This window comes from Drosophila kikkawai, chromosome 2R (assembly GCF_030179895.1).
Source record: "Drosophila kikkawai strain 14028-0561.14 chromosome 2R, DkikHiC1v2, whole genome shotgun sequence".
Lineage (NCBI taxonomy): Eukaryota > Metazoa > Arthropoda > Insecta > Diptera > Drosophilidae > Drosophila > Drosophila kikkawai.
The window spans coordinates 22,973,025-22,994,754 of record NC_091729.1 but is presented as its reverse complement, the minus strand read 5'-3'; the positions used below and the strand labels follow the sequence as shown (position 1 = coordinate 22,994,754).

General features: G+C 39.3%; 1 protein-coding gene across 2 annotated transcripts in view; it reads right to left on the bottom strand.

Moving 5' to 3' along the window:
- The window catches only part of mspo (M-spondin), a 46,260-nt gene extending 24,975 nt beyond the window's left edge, over positions 1 to 21,285 (bottom strand). Inside the window, exons 1-2 of one of the 2 annotated variants that reach the window (XM_017169355.3) lie at positions 21,015 to 21,285; positions 20,352 to 20,948 (exon numbers count right to left, since the gene is read on the bottom strand). In XM_017169355.3, coding sequence (XP_017024844.1) covers positions 20,352 to 20,841 — 490 coding nt within the window. In that variant the 5' untranslated portion in view covers positions 20,842 to 20,948; positions 21,015 to 21,285. Of the gene's footprint in view, positions 1 to 20,351 lie in introns of both variants that reach the window. The other variant, XM_017169354.3, reaches the window with a different exon arrangement.
- Positions 21,286 to 21,730: the final 445 nt, after the last annotated feature.

Genomic DNA, 21,730 nt, shown 5'->3' with positions numbered 1-21,730 from the left:
AATTCCCAGCAAACAACGAATAAAAGTTTGAAAAACCCCGAAAGCAAACCGAAAGCAAATATGTTGCGGCAATTAATTTTAATTAATTTTATGTTTTTTGCTAAACAACATAGAAAAAATAAAATGAAATCCCTTCATCGATTTCTTCTGCTCACCCCAAGAATTTATTGTAAGGATTGTTAATTTTGCTGGGGCAGAAAGGACTTCTTAAGTAACCGCAAACTGTGGACTTACGAAGCCTTTAAAGTGAAAAGGAAAGTGGAAAATGGAGAAAATACGCAGAGTGGGGGAAAAATGTGTGGAGCCCATTAGCTCCCCCCCCCCCAAAAAAAAAGGGCCGGGTGGATATCGATGTCGTTTCCGGCTAATGTGGCCTGAAAAACGGGGGACTGAAACTGAATTGAAGCCTCACTTAGGCATCGTTTAGCGATAAAGGCGACGTCCTGGACAAAGGGCGGGGCCATAACTTTAAACTGTAACGGGCCAACTGTAAATTGTGTGAAACTCAGTCGCAAAAACAACCAGATACCGAAACATATTCTTTGTTTTTGCCATTGCCGCCATCGCTGCAGCCAAGAGTGAAAAATCGTTAACCTAATTTTCCTGCTTTCCCAGCTTCTGGATCCTTTGTCCTCATCCTACTCCGCCTCCTCTGCGCCGCCTTGTGTTGTTGTTGTTTTCCCTCAAAGCTCTTGCCGCCTCCATAAATTTCCTTTATCTTTATGACTTGTTTTGCTTGCTCCTCTCTGCGCTTTTCCCGATTCCAGTTTTTCCTATACATGTATACATATATATATACATTTCGGATTTCGCTTGGGCCCAACAGAGCCGCGAGTGTTAAATAAAGCGTGTTAGGCTGTACAAAACAAAAATGCGGAGCCAAAAACAAAAGACACACCGAAATTAGCTACGGCCAATGTTTTTGGGGTTTTTGTCTTTTTCAAGTTTTCTTTTTGTTCGAGTTTTTGTGTGCCTATTTTTATACCCTTGCAGGGTATTATAATTTCAGTCAGAAGTTTGCAACGCAGTGAAGGAGACGTTTCCGACCCTATAAAGTATATATATTCTTGATCAGCATCAACAGGGGTATCTTTCTAGATATGCCAGGAAGAAATCGATATTTTGGCCATTTTTGCATAATTTTAAAATTTTTGATTTTAATAAAAAATTGAATTTTCAAAATTTTTAAATGAAGTATGCAGATTTATTAACTGTAGAAAATCTTGCACAGAACTGTTTTCCGATTTAAAATTAATGCTCTTTTGGCCGAGTTATGATATTTTTAATTTAAAAAAAATTAAGAAGTTTTTTGATATAAAAAATCCGATTTTATAATACAAAATAATATTTTTCTAAGTCAAGGAATCATTTCCGACCCAATAAACCATATATATTCTTGATCAGCATTAACATGCGAATCTTTCTAGATACGTCAGGAAGAAATCGATTTTTTTGCAATTTTTGCGAAATTTGATAAGGGGTTACATCATTAAAAATTTGGATTTTAATGATTTTAATTTTTTTAATTGTTACCTGGAAGGGTATACAAACTTTGGCTGGCCAAAGTTAGCTTTATTTCTTGTTCTGTTTAATTTTTATGGCCCCACATTTGGGCGGCATATTTAAAGTTGACAAAAAAATAGCACAACTTTCAGACAAAAGACTTTTCTGGAGTGACAATTTGTTTTTATAGTGACCTCAATCCTGTCTCTAGATAATGAAAGTTTGTTCAGTTGATATGGAAGCATTCCATTCTGAAATGCTGAAAAATTGTATAATTTTCTGGAAAACAATAGAACTTAAGATAGGATTTAATTCTAGAAATAATTATAATGACCCCATTCTTAGTTTATTTTAATTTAAATAAAAATACATTTAAGGCCAGTATCTTTTGAATTTACCTTAAATTTAGTACACAAGTCTTAAAGTCTCATTAAAAATCAAATTTCTGTTCTCGAAACTCCCAAATGGGCTTTAAACTGCTGCAGAAATTCCCAAAGCAGTGCCCTTGGCCAGTTGCAAATGATGGAAACTATGGCCACCAGTGAATGCAGTGCATATAGTCGGACATGTAAAACACATTTGGCCGAATTGGGTTAATTGCATGAGCAGCTACTAACGGCACTTAATAAGCCCTGAGTGACGCGAATATACATATATCCGAATATGTGCGAATCTGTGCGAATGCACTGCAGCTGGTGGCACACTGCAAATGCAATTATGCCGCGGCCGGATAATGCATTTTTTTTGCAATCGAATTTTAACGACATTACCAACCAATCGACCGACCGACCGACCTACCAATCTGTACGGGAATCACTCAAAAGCTGATTAACATTATATACTTATAGTGGGGCGATTGGTTAACCGTCGTTGCCAGTCGAAAAATCAATTATGAAACGCACTCGGGGACTTCGATGGGAAAACCATAAGCTGCTGGCGGCCAACGGGGCGTATGCGTGATGCAATTGGTGAAAATCTCTATTAAATATTGAAACATGTTGCGGGTGCAGTGGAAATTTAATTAGCATCTCGGCCAACGCTAATTGACAGCCCAAGGGTCTGCGACGACTTCGTCGTTGTAGTCGTCGTAATCTTGGCCCGAAAAGTAATCAAATTTATGCCCAACAATTGGCAGGGCGCCAATAAAAACGGAAACGTAAGGCGGCCCCATAAACAAAGCCATAACAAAAGGCAAGAAAGTGCCGAAGCAATATGCAAATGAATAAAACGCGTCGTCTGTCAAATGGCCAACAGCTGGCAGCCAGTTTTCCTTCCAATAAACAAGCCAACAATGGGCACCGGGAATGGTCATGAATACGCGCCGGGCAAAAATATACATACATAAATATATTCTTAGCTTTGAAGAAATTTTCAATTAAATACGCCAAAAAGGAGTCAAAGCCGAAGAGGAAAATTAGGAATTAATTAAGACAACAGCCAGGCAAAGGAGCGGCAGCACAGCCAGGGTATAATTTCAAGCGGAAACCCGCCAAACAAACACAACTAACCAGCGCCTTGGGTCAGGACCAACAGGAAACTGGCAAAATGGGAAATGGGATGCTGCACTCGCAAAAAATATTAATAACAAATTTTAAAAACCTCTTGAGGGAAAGCCTTTTAATAGCAAGAAGTAACTTTAAGGTCCTAGTTATTTGTATTTTTAACAAACTATTATTATTATTTAATTAATATTTGTATAATCTGTAGCTCATCATTTATGACACTTGTCTAGATATTTTCTCTATTATTTATTTCAAGTGTGGACAGCTCCGAGATGGCGGCTGAAAATTTATTTGTGCGTTGATTGCGCGCAAATGATGATCATTTAATTAAGCACGCAACGGCGGGCAGAAGAGCACAACTAGCCGAGGGCTGGGGAAAAGCTAGAGGAAAAACGGGCCGGAAAAAGGGCACAGGAGGGACCGTGAAACCGGAAAACCAGGGGCTAGGAGACCACACCGCCCCCCCGCTGAGCCAGCCGGATGTGGCTGGCCAGTTCAATCTGTTTGTGTTTTGCATTTCCCTGGCATTTTATGGCCTACTCCTCCTGCGTTATTATTAAATTCTTTTTGCGGCCTGGACGTCTTCCACTTTGATTGGTTTACTTAACGGCCTGTTGTTGAGATTTTCCCGACCTTTTTCGCATTTTCCATACTTTTTCATTGGACGTTGATTTGAAATTTAAATTGTGCGGTTACTTCACAGTTCTAAGACGGTAATCCCCCTGCTGGAGTGGAGAATTTATTGTGGTATTGGGGGCATGGGAAGTTTTAGGGGACATCTTTGTATTTATTTTTAATTAAAAACCATTTGTGTGCAAATTATTTGAGTTTCGCCTAATTACAGAAGATGGAAATCTGTGTTGGCTGTAAAGTTTTTGAATCACTTGAAAGTGAAATTGATTGCTCGTATTCTGGGGAAATTAAATGAATGTTTAATAAAGCTTTTCGTGAAAAGTCTGGTCGAAAAATAAATAAATAAACCCAATATATCCTCTAATTTGAAGATAACGAATGCCAATTTATTTCATATTTCTGCACAAATATTTTTCACTCAACGCAATTCACAACTTTGTTCTAAAACGAAATTCGAGCATTTTTCGCCGCTTGAAAACTTATTCGCTCGCATATTTCATTTATTAAAACCTTAACGAAACTCGTAAAAACTAAAAGGGATTTCACATCCTTCGCCCTTGGCCCCTTTTCAACCCCATTGACCCTATATCACTAACGGAGTGGTAACTAGTTTTTCCTGCTTCCCATTTTTCCGGTGCTATCAACTAAAGCGCGCTCCTGGGATTTTGCCAATACCGCATTTTGTAGCCATATATAACCAGGGGCCCGTTCGAGTTCCAGTTCTTGGACCACCCAACCACCCATCTGACATTCACGTCCACCAATCTATATTCTACACCCACAACCACCACCTTCCATCTGATCCTATTCCTAGACAACACTGCGGCAATTTGTGCACAAACACAGATACAAGCGAACACATAAGCAGCAGTTATTGGAGAGACATTAATACCAAATGAAAATTGAAATTATGTCTATACACTCGACAAACTTTTATGGCCAAACGGAGGCGGATAGAGGAAAGCTAAGCGTGCAATAGAGAGATGTGTCTAGGAGTTTATGCGGAGGAGCGGGTTTGAGAATAATTTCAGGAACATAAAGTCATGCAATTGATGGATTTAAGAAACTTTTTGTGGGATCCTTTCCGTATTTCAGTGCTCATATACAGGTTTGTATCTTATTTGCCTTAACTTAACTTAATTCTGTACATTAGCTTTAATAAAATACAAATTTCAAGCAAATAAAGAACAATAAACATTAAAAATAAATATCATTTGTGAAAGTTGACTACCAATTCAACAAATTCATGAAATCCACCGCATAAACCCAGGATATGTCTGAATTTGTGCGTTTTGTGTCTGTCTGGATCGACGCGCACAAACAGTTATTTCTGTTCCTGGAGGGCGTGTACACAACCACACACACGCAACATAACCACCCTGCAAACACACACACCCATAGCAAATACCATACGCCCACCCACTGCCACCCACACATAATCAATGATAATCCGCTGGCGTATTATAACCGCATTAACAGTTAGGCACGTTCGATACAATTCGTTACGTTCCGATAGATTTTCATGCTCATTTCAGATAGCAGCCGGAATATAATTGTATACAATTTGCGTTGCATGTTTTTCGGTGGGGAGAAAATCAATTGCAGCCGATTTTGGTGTCGTGTCTGTGTTTTTCTTTATTTTTGGGCGGGGATTTACTACTGAAACTACCCCGCCCGCAGGGCATTGGTTTCGACAAACCGTAAACCATGAAATCTTCATTATTTTTGGCCACAGATATGCGTGCGCGGTTCTTAAAACTTGCACAAAGTGACAACCAGGGTGAGACGGCCAGAATTATCGACAGAGATTGTGGTCCTGTGACCACACAAAATCAATCAAAAAGCAAATGAAAGATCATTATGGAAAAGCGCCGACAGCCGCAAGATAAATGACATTTTAAAAGTCTGACAGCAACCGACGCAGCTGTAATCGAGTTTCCAATCAAAAAAGCGGTAGCCGGCCGAACAATTGATTAATATTAAATTGAGCTTGAAAAATATTCACCATCAATTGTTTGCAAGCCGAGGCTGAACTGTGATTGAATGTGGATTTTATAATTGAAGACACTAGCGAGGGAAAACCGTGAAAGATTTATTACAGTTTAAACTTTAAAGTCCACATTAATTTTCAAAGTCAATATTAAGTTTCATGTATTCAAAACCAAACTTAAGACTGAAACCAATTAAGGATAATCTCAACTTTAGATGTCAAAAAGCTCAACTTGTTATCCTGACTTGTTGAATCACCAATCAATGTTCTTTGAATTGAACAAACTACCAGCAAACACAAGTCAAATTTTCGGGGGGAAAAGCCAGTTCCCTGAGGCGAAAAGCCCTGGAGGGAAAAAATGGCAACCCCGTTGAAAATTTGATTTTCGTCGCTGGTTCCGGCGGGAAAACTGCATTAGTGCATAAATCCATGTCAAGTCGACGTCAAATTCAATTAGCTGACATAATTCTATTTTGGGGCGCTGACAGATGGCAAACGGCAAAATGTTGGCCCAAAAAAGGGGTTTCCCCCAATCCGGGGGGGCGGAAGTTGTCAACATGGAAAATGGGTAACCGGGGGGGAAGGATAACTGGAAAATATAGGAGATAGCATACACACACACATAGGGTAAGGTCATAAATTTTGCAAATGGCAGCGGCACGTGGAAATTAAGTGATGAATACTTTAGGGCGCATAAACTTGCTGCCGCAAAGTGCGAGTGCCAGAAAGAGAAGGGCAGCCAGCAATATGTATACATATAGGGGAGCTAAGTCGATTTAGGTCGCTATGCCTGGCCATATAAAATGTAAAATTGCTGGAGCGCAACGCATCCGCACATCGCCCTCTATACAACACTCCCCCTCATACTTTTTCTCTCTGCAGAAATATTGAAAAATATGGCAAGCGCTGAAAATTTTGCAAAATATTTTCCACAAACACACCATCCTGTGCCCTGTATATCACAGTGATGCTTCGCTGTGTGGCCAACGCGGCGTAAGCCTTTTGGGCACTATTAACCAACCACTGGGAGTCCGGGGCCCTTGGTCTCCGGTTCACTTACCCCCGACTCCCGTGCGGAAAGATGCGCTAATCCAATTATTGTCAACTCAGTGACGGGTACAGGGTTGCCCACGCTCTGCCCTAATGGCGTTATAAATAAACAGGAATCGTTACCCCATCGCCAAAGTCTCAAAGTCTTACCTGCAAAGAGAACAAACAGAACAGAAATGAATTAGTTATAATTTTGCACAAGGAGAAATAAATTAAAATATTATTTTGAGATATACAAGCAACATTAATTTCTCCCTGAAAATACAAGGCACTTCTCTTGAAATTATTCTTATTTTATTCTATAAATTATACAGACCTAACATAAATTTCTCTCTCTGCTTGAAAGCTGATTATAACTTTCTGAATTCCGCACGACAACGCTTATCAATATCTTTCAGCATAACTCTTTGCATAACCTACATCAAAGCGGCGCAAGGAGCATTATCCATTAAGTGGCGGGCGGACTCATTAAAAATGCACAAGTCAGATAAGTAAGGTGCCCTAAGCTCGAATCAAAGTCAACGGGAGAGTTGGCTTTAAATTTTTAAAACAAATAACAATATTTGCCACATGGCCCAAAGGCAAAGCCCCCAAAAAAAAGCCAAGGCAAACAAGGCAAAAAAACTGGGCTCTGCAAATTATCTGGGGAGCATCAAAGTTGGCAAGCGGTTTTTCCTCACTCTCTCCCTTTTGAAAGTGTTTTTATTTTGCCTGATTGTGAAATCGATAAAGTAAATCGGTGAAGCGATAACATAATAAATTCTGCGTTTCACGCTCAACTACACCGCGCTGATACTGTTGTTAGAAAGAAGGTGCTGCTGATATTTATATACCTATCACAGTTCCACGAAAGAGGGACCCCCATAAATTTTTATGATCTCCAATTGTGGAGCAAGGTGGGGTTGTATGTGATGCAACAATCAATTCAGCTCCTTATTTTATTTGTTTGTTTGTTTTCATGTTGTGCACATAATTCAATGGAGCCCAGCTCAAACACACCCCACACACACGCACACACACATGGCATCGATAACAATAAGAGCAACCCTTTTTAGGCCCTTTTTTCAGTCAGCTCGGCATTGTTGTTTTGTGTGTCTAACCCTCGAGGAACTTCCGCACTCAAAAGTTGGCCACAAATAAAAGGAGTCGGCAAAAAAGGTTGGATAAAGCCAAATGGCATATGATGCTCGAGGATTGTGTGTGCGCTGTAAGTGCCTCACATATCAGTGATGGCATCCTGCAACCTGTGAATGTGTCACTGATTCGATCAATCGATTAGCTTTTCCATTCAGAAATCATATTTAAGGCTCAAAGGGGATTTTTGAGAGAGAAAAAATGTGTTCATGTACGAAATTTTACAATTTTGTAAAGCCATTCTCAACCAAACTCGTTTATCCTCGATTGTTTGCGATTAATAATCGATAAAACCGATTTAAAAACCATTATAAATCAACATTTCTTAAATCACTTCATTCCTCAGGGCCACATCTCTGACTTTTCCTTTAAGGATATACCCATTGCCCAGCGGAAACCACTTTTCAATTCCCAATTCCCTTTGGCACAACTGTACTGCCTTTCATATTTTGCTGATTTGACATTTATTCAGCCGCCAACCTTTGCGCATCGGTTGCCTGAAAAAATTATGAGTGGCATTAAAATTTGATGACTATGTGCCGGCTCCCAAAGGGCAAGTCAGCCCTCCTCTGGCATTAGTTGAGCTTTCACTTTGCGTTGCGGGCATGCAAGGATTTCCCAGGCATTCAATTGTCGGTAACAAATCAAGTGGGTCGACGACCCCCATCAATGCCAACTTAAGTCATAAAAAACAGGCAGTAAAAGAATGCAAAGCCAAGGCAAAAAGACTTGAGCTTGTCTCTAAATATTCTTTAGTTTGAATTCATTTACTCTTTGGGAAAATATGCAAAAAAAAAAAGATGGTTTGAACGATTAAAGATAAAGTGGAGTAAAAATATTTAAAATGCATTTAAAATTGAATGCACACAGAGAAAATAGAGAAAAATAAATTGTTTCTGAATTTTTATTATCAATACTTTTTACTTATTTTAAAAGCAAGCTTCTCTCTGGAAATTCTTTAATAAAGCAATTTCCCCGACTTAAGTATACAATTTCTCATATAAAACCCTTTTTTTCTGTTTGCAATTTTCATTTCATTTCAAATATTATTTCAGCTTTCCCTTCGTATTTTTCCCAGGGCCAGAGACTGCTCACTTAATTGCTGTCCAGAACCAAACCGAAATGGTTCCATCCCAAGACCAGTTCCGTTCCGACTTTCGTAAACAGCCGGGACATATTTCAAATGTCAAGAGGGGAGGGGGACCAGGACCAAAAGGATATGCGAAGGACAGTCCGGCAGCTTAAGTGAAAGTGTTCATTTTCTGCTCGCTTTTCTGCACCGGACAAGTGCCACATAAATTTTTATTTAAAGAACAACAACAATAAGCAAAGTTTATTACACATTCAGTGGGGTTAACCTCCGGTTAAGTCGCTGCGACGCTTTATATATATATATTTTCCGGACGCCACGTTAATTGAAAGTTAGTGCGGCGTTTTTATTAACACTTTCGGCCCGTCTGGGTCGGTCACGTTAATTAAGTTAAATGTTCTCAAAAATTATGCAGCTCGAGGACTTAGTTAAAGGTATTAAGGCCAAAGTTACAGTCTCTCCGGCAAACTAACCCAAACTCGCTGGAACTTTGCCGCCGAACTTTCTGACCTTAACAATAATTTACACTTACGCAAAAGTTGGCGAAACTCACCCTCCTCTGGGGGGTAAGCAGGGGTTTTCCTTCCAATAAGTCGTTGCGGTCGGTTAACGCGACAATAAAAAACACTTTAAAAAATGTGCCCATTGTTGTTGTGCAAGGGGGAAACTTTTAATAAAAAGCAGTAACATTTTGGGGTTGCTTTAGGGGTCGCTGGGCCAAGTGAAAGTGCCCGAAACTTGGGCGTGGAAATTGCAATTTCTTCTAGATTTTCGTTCGTTCCTCGTTTGGTGTTTCTTTCTTTATTTTCCATTTTACAGGCGTGGCGCATTGAGGCATAAATAACAGCAACATTATTCACACCGAAACGGCAACAACAAGCGGGAATAGAGACTAGAGAAAGTGCCCCCCGTTGTATGCCGGGGATTTTCCCCGATTTTGTTGTCTTCGGCCACTAAGTAAACTCTGCCGAAAGAAAGCCAAGCTAAGAGCAAGTTTGTCTGCCTGGCAATAGCACATCCAACCTAGCATCCAGGCAACCAAACAACCAACAGCAGCCAAAGTTTATATTTGGTTTATTTACGCTTAGCCAAGTTTTTTTTTTCTTACTTTTATTTTTGTTACTTATTCTACACTTTTTTTTTTGAGGGGAGACTGAAATACGAGGTCGGGGGGTGCCGAGTACATTTTTTAACGCTTTAGCAAATTTTCCCCGCTTCCAAAGTTGCTTTCCGTGTATCTTTCTTTTGTTTTATTGGGCCAAACTTTTGCCTCGCACTTTTTAAATATGCAAAAGTGAGTTGTTGATCCCCTTGCAATAAAAACAAAATTTAATAGACACAAATCAGGTGTACACATGTTGCCGTTTCCAAGAAATCGGTTTTTGAAGTGTTTTCCTTTCAGTCTAATTTGAAACAAGAAGGGAAAAATTAAATAGAAAAATAAATAAACATGAATAAATTCCTTTAAATATATAATATACTTTCTAAATACAAATTTACTTCATTACTAAACAGAAAATTAAATTGATATTTCTAATTTAAAGAATTAAAACTCTTTGGTATTGATCTATATCATTATTTTTTCTTTATATTAAAAGATATTTACTTTCTTAAATTGCCTCTTAGCCATTGCCCTAAGATTACTCTCCTTATTTAACCACAATTCCTCTATTAAAATACAATTTCCTCCCCCCTTATGTAAACAACCCCTAATCAGCCTCCTCAGAACCTGGCTTAAAAAATGCCACCCTTACTCAAACTCTAATTAGGTTAAGGTGGAACGGTAGAGGTAGCACGTAATCTTTCTCAGAGGCTTATTTTTATTTCAAGAAGCCTTCGGTTAATATTAAATTTTTCAACAAAAAATAAAGAAGGGAAAATTGTATTTCATATAATTTGGTTTTCGAGACTTTGAAGTTGTTTGGGTTCAGTTCGCCGAGCTGTTTGTTGTTGTTCTTCGGTGTGTGCCGCCGCATTTATAAACACTTGAAGCATTTTGTCGCGACAGATTGCCTGGAGTGCAACGCCCCGCCTGGGGGAAAAGCCGGAAAAACCACCAACTGCCATGTCCTTTCTGTTGACGATTTTCCACGGACTAATACCCTTTGGGCGCTCATTTTCCCGCGAGTTTCTTCTTTGCCGGCTCATTTCGAATGCATTGCGTGGCGGTTAATTTCGCTACGGGCTATCGGTCATTGGTTATCGGTAATCGGTCATCTTGCTCGCCGAAATGAGGAAACCTCATTGAGTTTATCTCATTATTCGCCTGATTGGGCATCAAAATTGGATCGTCCATAAAAATAAAGAAAAGTTATATAATAAACCACAGCTTTGATCTTACCCTCGCCAACCTCCCATATATATTTTTTTAAGCTTGCTTTCGTCCTTTTGGCAAACTTTATTTAGCTGCCATTAAGTTGCGGCAAAACAAAAATATGGCCACTCCCCTGGGTGCAATCCTTATAAATTGCTTCCACTATCCACGGCATCCCCAGCTCCGTTTCCTTTTTGATGGCTTCGCTTTGTCCTCGTCTCGCACCCATAAAATTGCTTAATTAAATGAGTTTTATGTCCTATTGACAGTCGCTCAAACGGAAAGCGAGAAAATTTATGCGGACTTGTCACGTAGCCGACAATTTGTCTCAATCATAATTTTACCCCAAATCTTAACGTTTGTTTCCTTTTCCTTTTTCTTGCAGTTTTCGGGTGTCGTTTTGTCGGTGTCCTTAATTAAGGCTTCGGGTTTGTTGTCGATTGCCCAAGGCGTGGAGATGCTATCAAAAGGATACAAACAATGCACACGTGTTGTCCTGTCAAACGAAATAGATAAGTGGCACACATGTCCTTAAGTGGGGAAGCCGTTCGAATGGAAAATGGTTAGAAATGGAAAATAACGAAATGGAATGCTCTATTTTGTGGTTCTTTAGGTAAATAACATGGGAAAAGTTGTAGAAAGTTTAAAACATATCAAAGATAATATTAAATTGCAATTGCATACTTAAAGGCACATTTTTTAATTGGTTTTAAATCTCAAACTTAAGTTTTTAGTTATTTTTTCTTATTAGATAATTAAATTAATGGAAATAATATTGTTATAATACATTTATCTCTCTATTAAGTAAAATATTTTACTGGTTTGACAACTGCAACCAAGATTTCCAATCCCCAAAGATTTCTATGTTGTTTATTCCACAATTTTCCCACACATTGATGACTTTCTTATTTAAATCTAGAATGTAAAACAATTTAAATTCAATTTTACTATCTAGCCTGCCACATTTCTCATCGTCATTCCTCTCACATTCCTGGTTTAATGATTTCAAAGTTCAACTCCTGAATTGAAATACCTACTTTCCAGCGTTATAAATCACAGACTGTGCCTGTAATTTGTTTCGCATTCTTCAAGGAGACGCCAGGCAGACTTTTGTGGAAATGTGGAAAAGCCCGCTGAAAGAAAACCCAGACAAATAACAACAAGAGGGAAAACACTCACGAGCCCACCGCAAAACAAAAATCCCACCAACCTATGAAAAGACGCGCCCACAATTCCGAGCACATTACGCAGCCATACATAAATACAGACAAATAAAGTTTTGTGCGACGCGTTTCCGATTTCGTTGCTTTTTTTTTTTTTTTTTGTTTTGTGTGGAAATGGGAAAAATGGTAAAAGGGGGGCATTTTCCGGGGCGTGGAAGGGAGCACGCATGTTGTCTGCCGCTTGTCTGGAAAGAGACAACTCTGTTGGAGAAACGGCGGAGGATTCACCCACCTGGCAAAGATTTATGTCGACCGAAAAGGTGTGTGCGCGTCTTTAAGAGAGAAAATTTACGAGCCAGACGGAAAACCCTTTTCCCTACCTCCCCTACCCCCCGGGTTCCGGCATAATTAGGCTGCCATTAGCAGTTAGCTTCGCCCCACAGACATAACTCTCGGCTGACTGGGCCGAAAAAGTAACCACAAAGCACTTTTTCAAACTCGGTAGCTCTCTCTCTCTCTCTGTTTGCAGAGACCATAAATTTGTGTTGAAGGGTTTTTCTGATCATATCGGTTACACATTTCCATGCAAATGCATTATTAATGAGCGGATTTCTTTCGGGTCTCGTCTGATTTATGTGCCACAGTTAATTAGGATCTCGATTTGCTGCCCCAATTCCCGTTGCCTACTTTCCAGCGCCCCCCGCTATGCCCTCTTAAATGTATTTATTATTGATTTTGTTCACAGACGCCACACAATATACAAACAAAAAATAAAGTGGCAGAAAACAAATATAAATCAAATTGCAGTCATTTATGCTGACAAATGCAAAATATGCAAAAACAAAATGCATGAAAATAAATAAACGGCATAAATATTGTGTTTGGCAGGGCAAACTATATGTAAATGAGTAAATGGTCAGGCGAATGAATGCATTTCACCGGAATCTCGCAATTTCCAATTGCAATTTTTATTACCTTCCGTTGTGACAGCAAAGACATGTAATGAAAAAATATGGAAAAATTGATTTTCGAGACCGAAGCTTAAGATATACTTACAAAAAACATAAAATATAACAAAAATATATTATAAATTACAGGAAAAGGATACTCTTTTCATTAAAAATGGTAAGTTACTTAGAAAAGTAATAAATATTGTACTTTTTAAGGAACATAGTAGGATCACCATGTAGCATAAGGGTAAGCAATCTATTATGAATAAGTAGACACATATATACATCGATAGTAAAGGAGGGAGATCGATAGAAGGATATCGGGGATCTGCGATCACTACTTCTAGTTTGCGTTAGTGTACTATTTCTAACTAGAAAATCTTCAATTGCTCTCAAATGTTTCGTTATTTACAAGAACCCAATGATGGTCAGAGTATAACATTTAATAAAAACGCTTTATTATTCGACTATTAATTTGCATAACAAAAAAGCCTTTAGTAGCATTTTATTTTTTTGCTCTTTTGCAATTAAAGTGTTTAAGCCCTTAACATGATTTTTCTCTATTGAATTTTAGTGATTATATAACAAAAAGCACTAAAACTAACATATTTGTTCAAATTAATTCAATAAATAAATATTTAAAATTGTATTCAAACGAATTCTGCCCCAATTAGGATTATGCTAATTAGAATTATTTTCCCAGGGTTTTTTTTTCTGTGGCTAATTCGAATTCAATTAATCTTTCTCGGATTTCCTTACAACGTTTTTGACGCAATTAAATTTACAATGCGCACAATAAATACATAAAATAAATTGTGCAATTGATTGGTAATTAGCTCAGGTAAATTATGCCCTTAATGCTGAGTCAGAAAAAATATTGACGCAATTTCTTTTTTATATTTTTACAGCCCACAAAGCATACGGTGTTCAATTAATTTATTAAAACAAAAAAAATCAACGCAACGTAAAGGGCGGATGGAGGCAAAAATGATAATGCAATTTTAATGCCTGGTAAATAAACAATTAAAATTGGTTTAAGTGCAATTTGTGCGACAGCATTTAATATTATGAAAATGCTGTAAAAGTTGAAAATCGTGAAAAAGCGATGGAAACTGGAAATTCTAGACGCGAGGGAGCTGGCCAAACCTGACATTATATCAAATTTCATTCATTAATTTCCATTTCCCAATGCCACGCCTGTCTGACTCTGCGGGTTCAGGCTTTTACCCCTCGCCCGCCACGATTTTCCTTGCTCCATCTTTCCCCGTGGCAACACCACCGCGCCGGAAAAACTTTCGCTCTCTGTGTAACACAAAACCTGGGCTCGATTTTCTTGTCTTTGCCCGTGTTCTGTTGCGTTGTCTAATCATGTATGAATGAATAATGATATGAATTTGACATAGCACAAAGTGTACAAAAGAAGAGAAGGCACAGGATCTGAACGAACATAAAGGACATGCAGACGAAATTTATTCATGCAAGTAAATGCGGGAAAAATGGAAAACGGCTGAGCTGGGCGGACTTGGCGAGCTTGAATTTTGTTTGCCGAGATTTGAGCCATGTACAACTTCTCATTTTCCATCCCGGGGGAAAACCTCAGCTAAAATTTTGGGGGAAAGTACAAAAATAAAAAAAACACTGCTTTTAATTACAACACTTTAAGCTTTAGCCAGCTCGAAGTAGCTAAAAGTGGCCGGAAAAGTGAGTTTTCCTTGCCTTTCCCCTCAAAAAAAAAAAAAAAAAAACAAAACCTGGGAAGGTAAAAATAAGAAAAAAATACTATTTACATTTATTATTAATGTACTTATGCTGCAGCTAAGACACAGCACAGACACAAGGAAATTGCTTTGTCAGCAGCAGCTCCAAGATATACGGCTCTGCCAGGACTTTGCCATGTTTTGTGTTATGAATCCTTAATGTCTTTTATTTCTATAGGAAAAAAAGAACCCCCAAAACAGAAAAGGGAATTCAATGAGAGAACATTAGAAATACTTTAAGCTGGGTTTTCTTGGTGCACATAATATTTAACTAATGGAGTTTATGGTATCAGTTACTAAGAGCCAATTTGTGACTCTAAAACAAGCCGAGTTTTACATTTTCAATTAGGGTTTAATGGAACAGAAGCTGTGTTTATTAGGTTTGGTGGCGGGAAACTATTAATTTACTTAATGGATTTCAGGTGTCAGTTACTTGAATAAAAATTTAAACAACATATTTTCAGATATAAGGGAAATTATAAGTTTTGATTATATTGTATAAAATGTATTCCTAATATTTCGGGATTTCTATAAGTTCTTTCACATACTCCAAACTTTTCTTCTTATAGATCCTTATCAAATGATTAGCTCTTATCAAAGAAAACTCTATCTATTACATGGTTTTTCCATTAGCTTAAGAGACATAAAGCCCCCCCTTGTGGTATTCCCCCTTGGGACATAATCCTCCGCTTGTAGTTGCCATTTTTATTATCCAATATTTTCTGGCTGAACATGCGCCTTATGCTTTCCGCTCCCCCATGAGTGTCTGTAAAAAATTACAAACATTTAAAGTTTGTTATGAGTGCGCGGAACACACACACAAGTTGAAAATAAAATAAGGAAAATCAAATTGCGAGCTAAAAGGTGCAGACACAAGGGCGTTTGTTTCGATGTTTGTTTGTCGGTCTGTGGGGATGCATAAAATATGCGCCAGACACGGAGAACTGGGATCATGTACAGCGTATGAAGCATACATTAATGCGCGGCTTCTTTATAATTTATTTAGAAAGAGCAGACGGACGAGCAGAGAGTCAAAAATTAGTTGGTGTTTTTTCATTGGGCAGAGCAAAACAATAAAATGCGAGGCGTGAAATTGCCAGAGGCCAAAGTATTTAACACCAACTACAAAGCCACGCACGTCTTCCCGCCGGAGTCAAAAGCAAATGGGCAGCAGCAGCAGCAGCCACCGGGATAATTGCCCCAATGGACGTGGCAATTAACGAGCCGTGCGCCACAAGGATAAGCCAGGACAAAATGGACAATGGGCCGCAAACTTATGCAACACAAATTGCAAACCGTTCACTTGGGAGGGGGTGACAAAGTGGCTGTCGGTGGTAAGTCGGTGGGGGTTGGGTCATAAAGTGGCATTGACACACGGATCAATATAATGGGGGGAGGTGAGGATTAACTTGCCCAGCTACCTGCTACTATAATGGTAAGTCCTTCTTCCTCCCACACACACACACCCCCCGAATTCAATCAACTTTCCTGTTTATTTGTATGGCAATTAATTTTGGCAATCTAACCAGTAAAAGCCATCAACCTAAACAAGTGAACTCTGAACGATAAGCCCTAAATGCATGCACTGAAATAAAGGCTGCAGAAGAAGTAAAGTCTCTAAAACGTACATTAAATAAGAATATAGATTATGTATTTATATTGATACAATTGAAGCTCAGCTCAATGAAATCCTGTACCGAAGTAATAATTAATTAACACTGCTTCAAAAATATTTGAAATCCCAATTTCTTAGACATCTTTTAGGCCCCAAGAATACCTCTTAAAATTAAACTCTAAAACAGATTCAAGTGTAGCCAAGGCCTCCCTCTTGGGCTGCCATTTGAAATGCAACATGCCAGAGTGCAACATTTCATTTTGGCTTGCAAAACGCTCGAGAATTGACTCAACAAAAACCTCGACAAGCAATAAAAATGGCAAAAACGTAGACGAACCGAAACGTAACGAAACTAGAGCAGGAACAAAAAATACAATACGGCCGGCGAAAATGCTTCTTTTGGCTAGTATGTTGCGTTTCAGTTCAGTTCGGTTCGGGCCAAGCAAAAACTGTGACAGGGCACAAAGAACGGCGCGGCACTGGAAACAAAACAACGAGAAACGAACATAAAAAAAAAAAAAAACGGCCAGAACTAAAACAAATATGCAGCAGGAGGCAAACTTTATTTCGGTTTCAATTTGCGATAAAAACAGCGACAACAGTCGCCAGGGCAGCGGCAAATGAAATTTAACAACTCGACGAGGAGTGAACTCGAATGGGGAAATGCAATGAGATGGGGAATTGGGAGCCGAGAATGGAAAATGGAGCCGGGCACTGGGAACCCGGAACCGAAGGAGGAGAAGGATAAGGCAGGACATCGGGGGCGACTTGGCACAAAAGACGAGAAATGCATTTCCCCCGCTGCAATTGCTGTCGCTGCTTGTTTTTGAACATTCATAATAAATTTTGCGCTGTGAACCTCCTTCGACAGCAAAAACAAAAGGAGCGCTGGGATATATATATATGCTTTTTTCCTGGTAGTTTCTCCACTGCTCATAGTTTTTCACGTTTTTTTCTGACGCCGCCTCCAACCAGTTGAAATGTAACGGATGTTAGAGCTGCGCACTGAAAATTATATATAAACAGGATATGACAGGCAGGAAGCCGTTGCCCTCTGGCCCCGCCGCACTCCCCAACTCCTGCTGAACTCCCCCCAGATTTTCTCCGATTTTCCCTGGTCCTCCCACCATCAAGTCGAAGTGCATTGCTAAGCTTTTTCTTGCTTGCCTTTATTTTTTTGCCCTTCTTACTGCTTGAATTTTAATGCCAAATGGCATTCCGGATTGAGCCAGGACTTGGTCTCGGACCAGGGCAATACGAGACTAGCCTCGGATCTGCCGCTGGCCAGGACTAAACGGCTATCAGGGGAAACAAGCTGAGAGGCGGCAAGTGACAAGAGTAGCAGGAATACTGCAAAGGATATTGCGTCCGGCGGCGTTGTTTCACATATAACTTGGGATATATATCCAAATTGCCTTTTATATTTAAATAGCTTGTACGTTTCGCAAAAGAAACGATTAAGATATAGCTTTTTTATGAAAACAAATAAATTTGAAAACTAAGTTAATATGATTATTAGTTCCTTAAAGGAACAACGGAATTCCTTAAGTTATAGTTATAGTTTCTTCTGAATTAAACTTTAAAAGCAATCTCGTCTTAAAAATACAAAAATGTAAACATTTATCCTAAGCTGAAAATAACTCTCTACACTTTTATCTCTTGTAAACTGGCTTGCTTTAAAGTTTAAACATTTACTAGCAACATTTACCTCCTTTTATTATTATTTTCCGCAAAATAAACTTTCTCAACTGCATTTTAAGTGGATGAGCTACAAAAAGCCCCATCTAGTAGACCGTGTCTAGGTACGGTAAAGTGCGAGTACTACTCCTTTTGCTATATTTTATGCAAGTATAAACACAAGTGCTTGGCTCACATAAATCACGCATACGCACTGTGGCCCACTGCCTGACGCAAAAGGGGAAACTATAAATAAGCCAGACGACACTATAAACAACAAAGAAAAAGTGGCTAGAAAGTCTGGCAGGAAGGAGTTTATAACCGAGATGGATAAGCCATAATGCCGCCTTAATTAGTCATACGAGAGATGCTTTATTCCCCCAGTTAAACTTGAAAATCAAAGCATCAAAAGTCGGAAGAGGGGATTGTTCCGCTGCCTGAGCCTCTGGTTTATTTATATACCTATATATACATGTATAAGTGTATTGAACAACTTTATCCAATTTCTTGTTTTGCGCTGAGACCAGCACATCGCGCATAAGCACGTACAAATCGCATTTCTTAGGCTCCTTCCTGCCTGCCGCCTTCCTGCTCCCCGCTTATCCTTTTTTATTTGCCCCTGCATGTGGGCCAGGCTTTGGTTGTTTAGCTGTCAGATTTACTTGTCTCACTGTCTCACTGGGTCGCCGCCTGAATATCCTGGGTGCTGTATACCGTATGCTGGATGCTGGATGTGTGTGAGCTATAAATCGACAGCTAAATCTGCAAAAACATTGATAAGACAAGCGACATGCCAATGCGGCCAAAGGCATTTCCCTATCCCCCAGACGCCGCCTCAGATTTAACCCGAAATACCAAAACGAACCGTAAATGTTTAGCCAACTTGCTGCGAAATTGCTTTTCGATTTATTTTCTATGCGTATGTAGTATATTTGTATATAGTATATGCATGTTGGACAAATTGTTCAGGCCAGAAGCAGACAGACCGAAAAGGCATTGTGACAAATTAGTATTTAGGCATTTGCTGTTGTTGTTTGCTGCGCTGGCACAAAATTATGAGATCCTTATCGTCATCACTCTGATTGAGTAATAACCCGAGTGAGGGACACAATGTTTGCCAAGAGCGATGGCGACAGAGATATGCAGTTGCCCAAATTGTGTGTGCTTGGCCTGGAAACTGGGCCAAATTGGTTTGGTTTTGCTGTTTGCCGGGTAATTTTGAAATATATAAAATAGCGAAAATATTTGCCAAATTTCTGCAACGGGGGAGTTCACTTAATGAGGAAAAAGAATATTGGAAACATTGCCATAAATTATTCAAGCATTTCTATTTTGTTTTGTGCTTGTGTGACACGATTTTTACAGCTTAATTACAAATTAATTTAAGCAATTTATTATGTATTCCGATTTTTTTAAAGGGTTTTTCATCGATTGTGTTTTGTTTGAGCTCTAATTAAATATTGTAAGCTGACCTAAATATAGGGTTTTGTAAAGAGAACTTGTTACAGAAACAATATATATTTTTAGGTGTGAAATAAATACTATCTAGGCTTGTTTACACACCTAAAATTTGCATATTTCTCTTTTTTTATTTTTATTAAATTGCTTAAATCTATGATTAATATTCTAACATTTTTGTTGAGCTTGTAAAATTGTTCAGAATTCTAAATATATTGTAGCTGTGGCAAGTACACCTTCCCTTTGAGCATGGGACAGTTTTTAGGACTTTAAAAAAATAAAAACTATGTAAAATGTCACAAAGATACCATGGTTTTCTTACTATATAAATTCAAAGACTTTATAGACAGATAAGATAATTTCAGAGGCTTATAATATATCAATTTTTCGATTTAAAGCCTTCCTTGACTAAGCCTATCTATCAACTCAACTCATTTAGATAAATTCCCAAAAACCATTCACCCTTTTATTTCAAACCAAATAAACTCCCAAAAATATATGAAAACCAAACTCACCTAGTGTCTTGGTCCATTGGGCGGTGGGTCGCCAGTCGGGATAGTGCTTGGGGAAAAGTTCGCGGGTCCAGTAGGTGTGCAAGACGACCTTGTAGACGGCCAGCCGATCCAGGGTGCAGCCCGTTTGGGGGGCGGGCTGTGTGGCGGGGGGCGTGGCCAGCGCTGGCGTGGGATTGACATTCGAATTGACATTCGGACTCTGATTGGGATCGGACGTGTAGTAGTAATTACGATTCAGATTGGAATTGGAATTGCCATTCGCATTTGCATTTGTAGCGGCGAACTTGATGTCGTTCTGCTCCTGCTCTTGCTCCCGTTCCCGTTCCTGTTCCTGTTGATTCTCCACACTGTAGGCGTATATGGCCGGATTGGAGATGAAGGAGGCGCCATAAGAACTAACGGCATCCGTTCCGGTTGCAAGGAGACCCACTCCCAGGAGGAGCAAGGCAAGCAGGAGGAGTGGAGACTCCGTTTTTGGTGTCGCTCTCATTTCGCCAAATGTGCTAATTCTCTCGTTCCGCACCCTGTGCCCCACTCTCGCGCTCCCGTCTTCGTCTCCGTTTCCGTCACGCTCTATCCTTTGCCGGCGTTTGGGGGCTATTTTTGTTTTGATATAATTTATTTTATTTTTTTTCTCGGTTTTCGGTCGCTCTTGTCGCTTACACTTCACATTCGCCTTCGGGGGCCGGCGGCCGAGTCGACGCTTAAAAATAAATGCACACACACGCACGCACTTACGCACGGCACTCACATATTTATTTTTGGTTTTTCTTCAACTTTTCACGCTCGTTGGCGTTTTCTTCACTTTTTGGACTTTTGGCGCGCGGCAAGCTGCTCCTCGGCCAACAGATTCGATATGTGTGCGCGAGCGGAACGACCAGATGTGCTTGCATCCAAGTATCCAAAAGTACCGTTAGCAATCCGCCCGCGTGGAGAGTTCGTTGCTGACTGAGAGCCAAATGTTGCGGCAGGCAAATGAAAACAGAGCAACGGTGTGTGTGTGCTTTGCAGACACACATACATACGTAAAACGAGAGCGAGAGAAATTGTACCACTGCAGTGGGAGAGAGAGAAAGTAAAGGACAGAGAGAGGCCATGTTGGGGAAATTCTGATCCAACTGTTGTTGTGGTAGAACCAGAATAACGGAACAGCCTGTTGAGCCTGCTGCTGGCGATGGTTGCCTTTGGCATAGTTGTTGTTTTTCTAAGAGTGCTGTTAATGGCTATGGTTAACATATTAATGTTATAGGTTTAACATCTGCTGTTAAATTAAAACGTTAATTGGAAACCGAAAATACTGGTTTAGTGCTTTATTTGGAATACGATTTAGAAATATATAATAATATAATAAATGAAATAATATATTTATTTAATTTAAG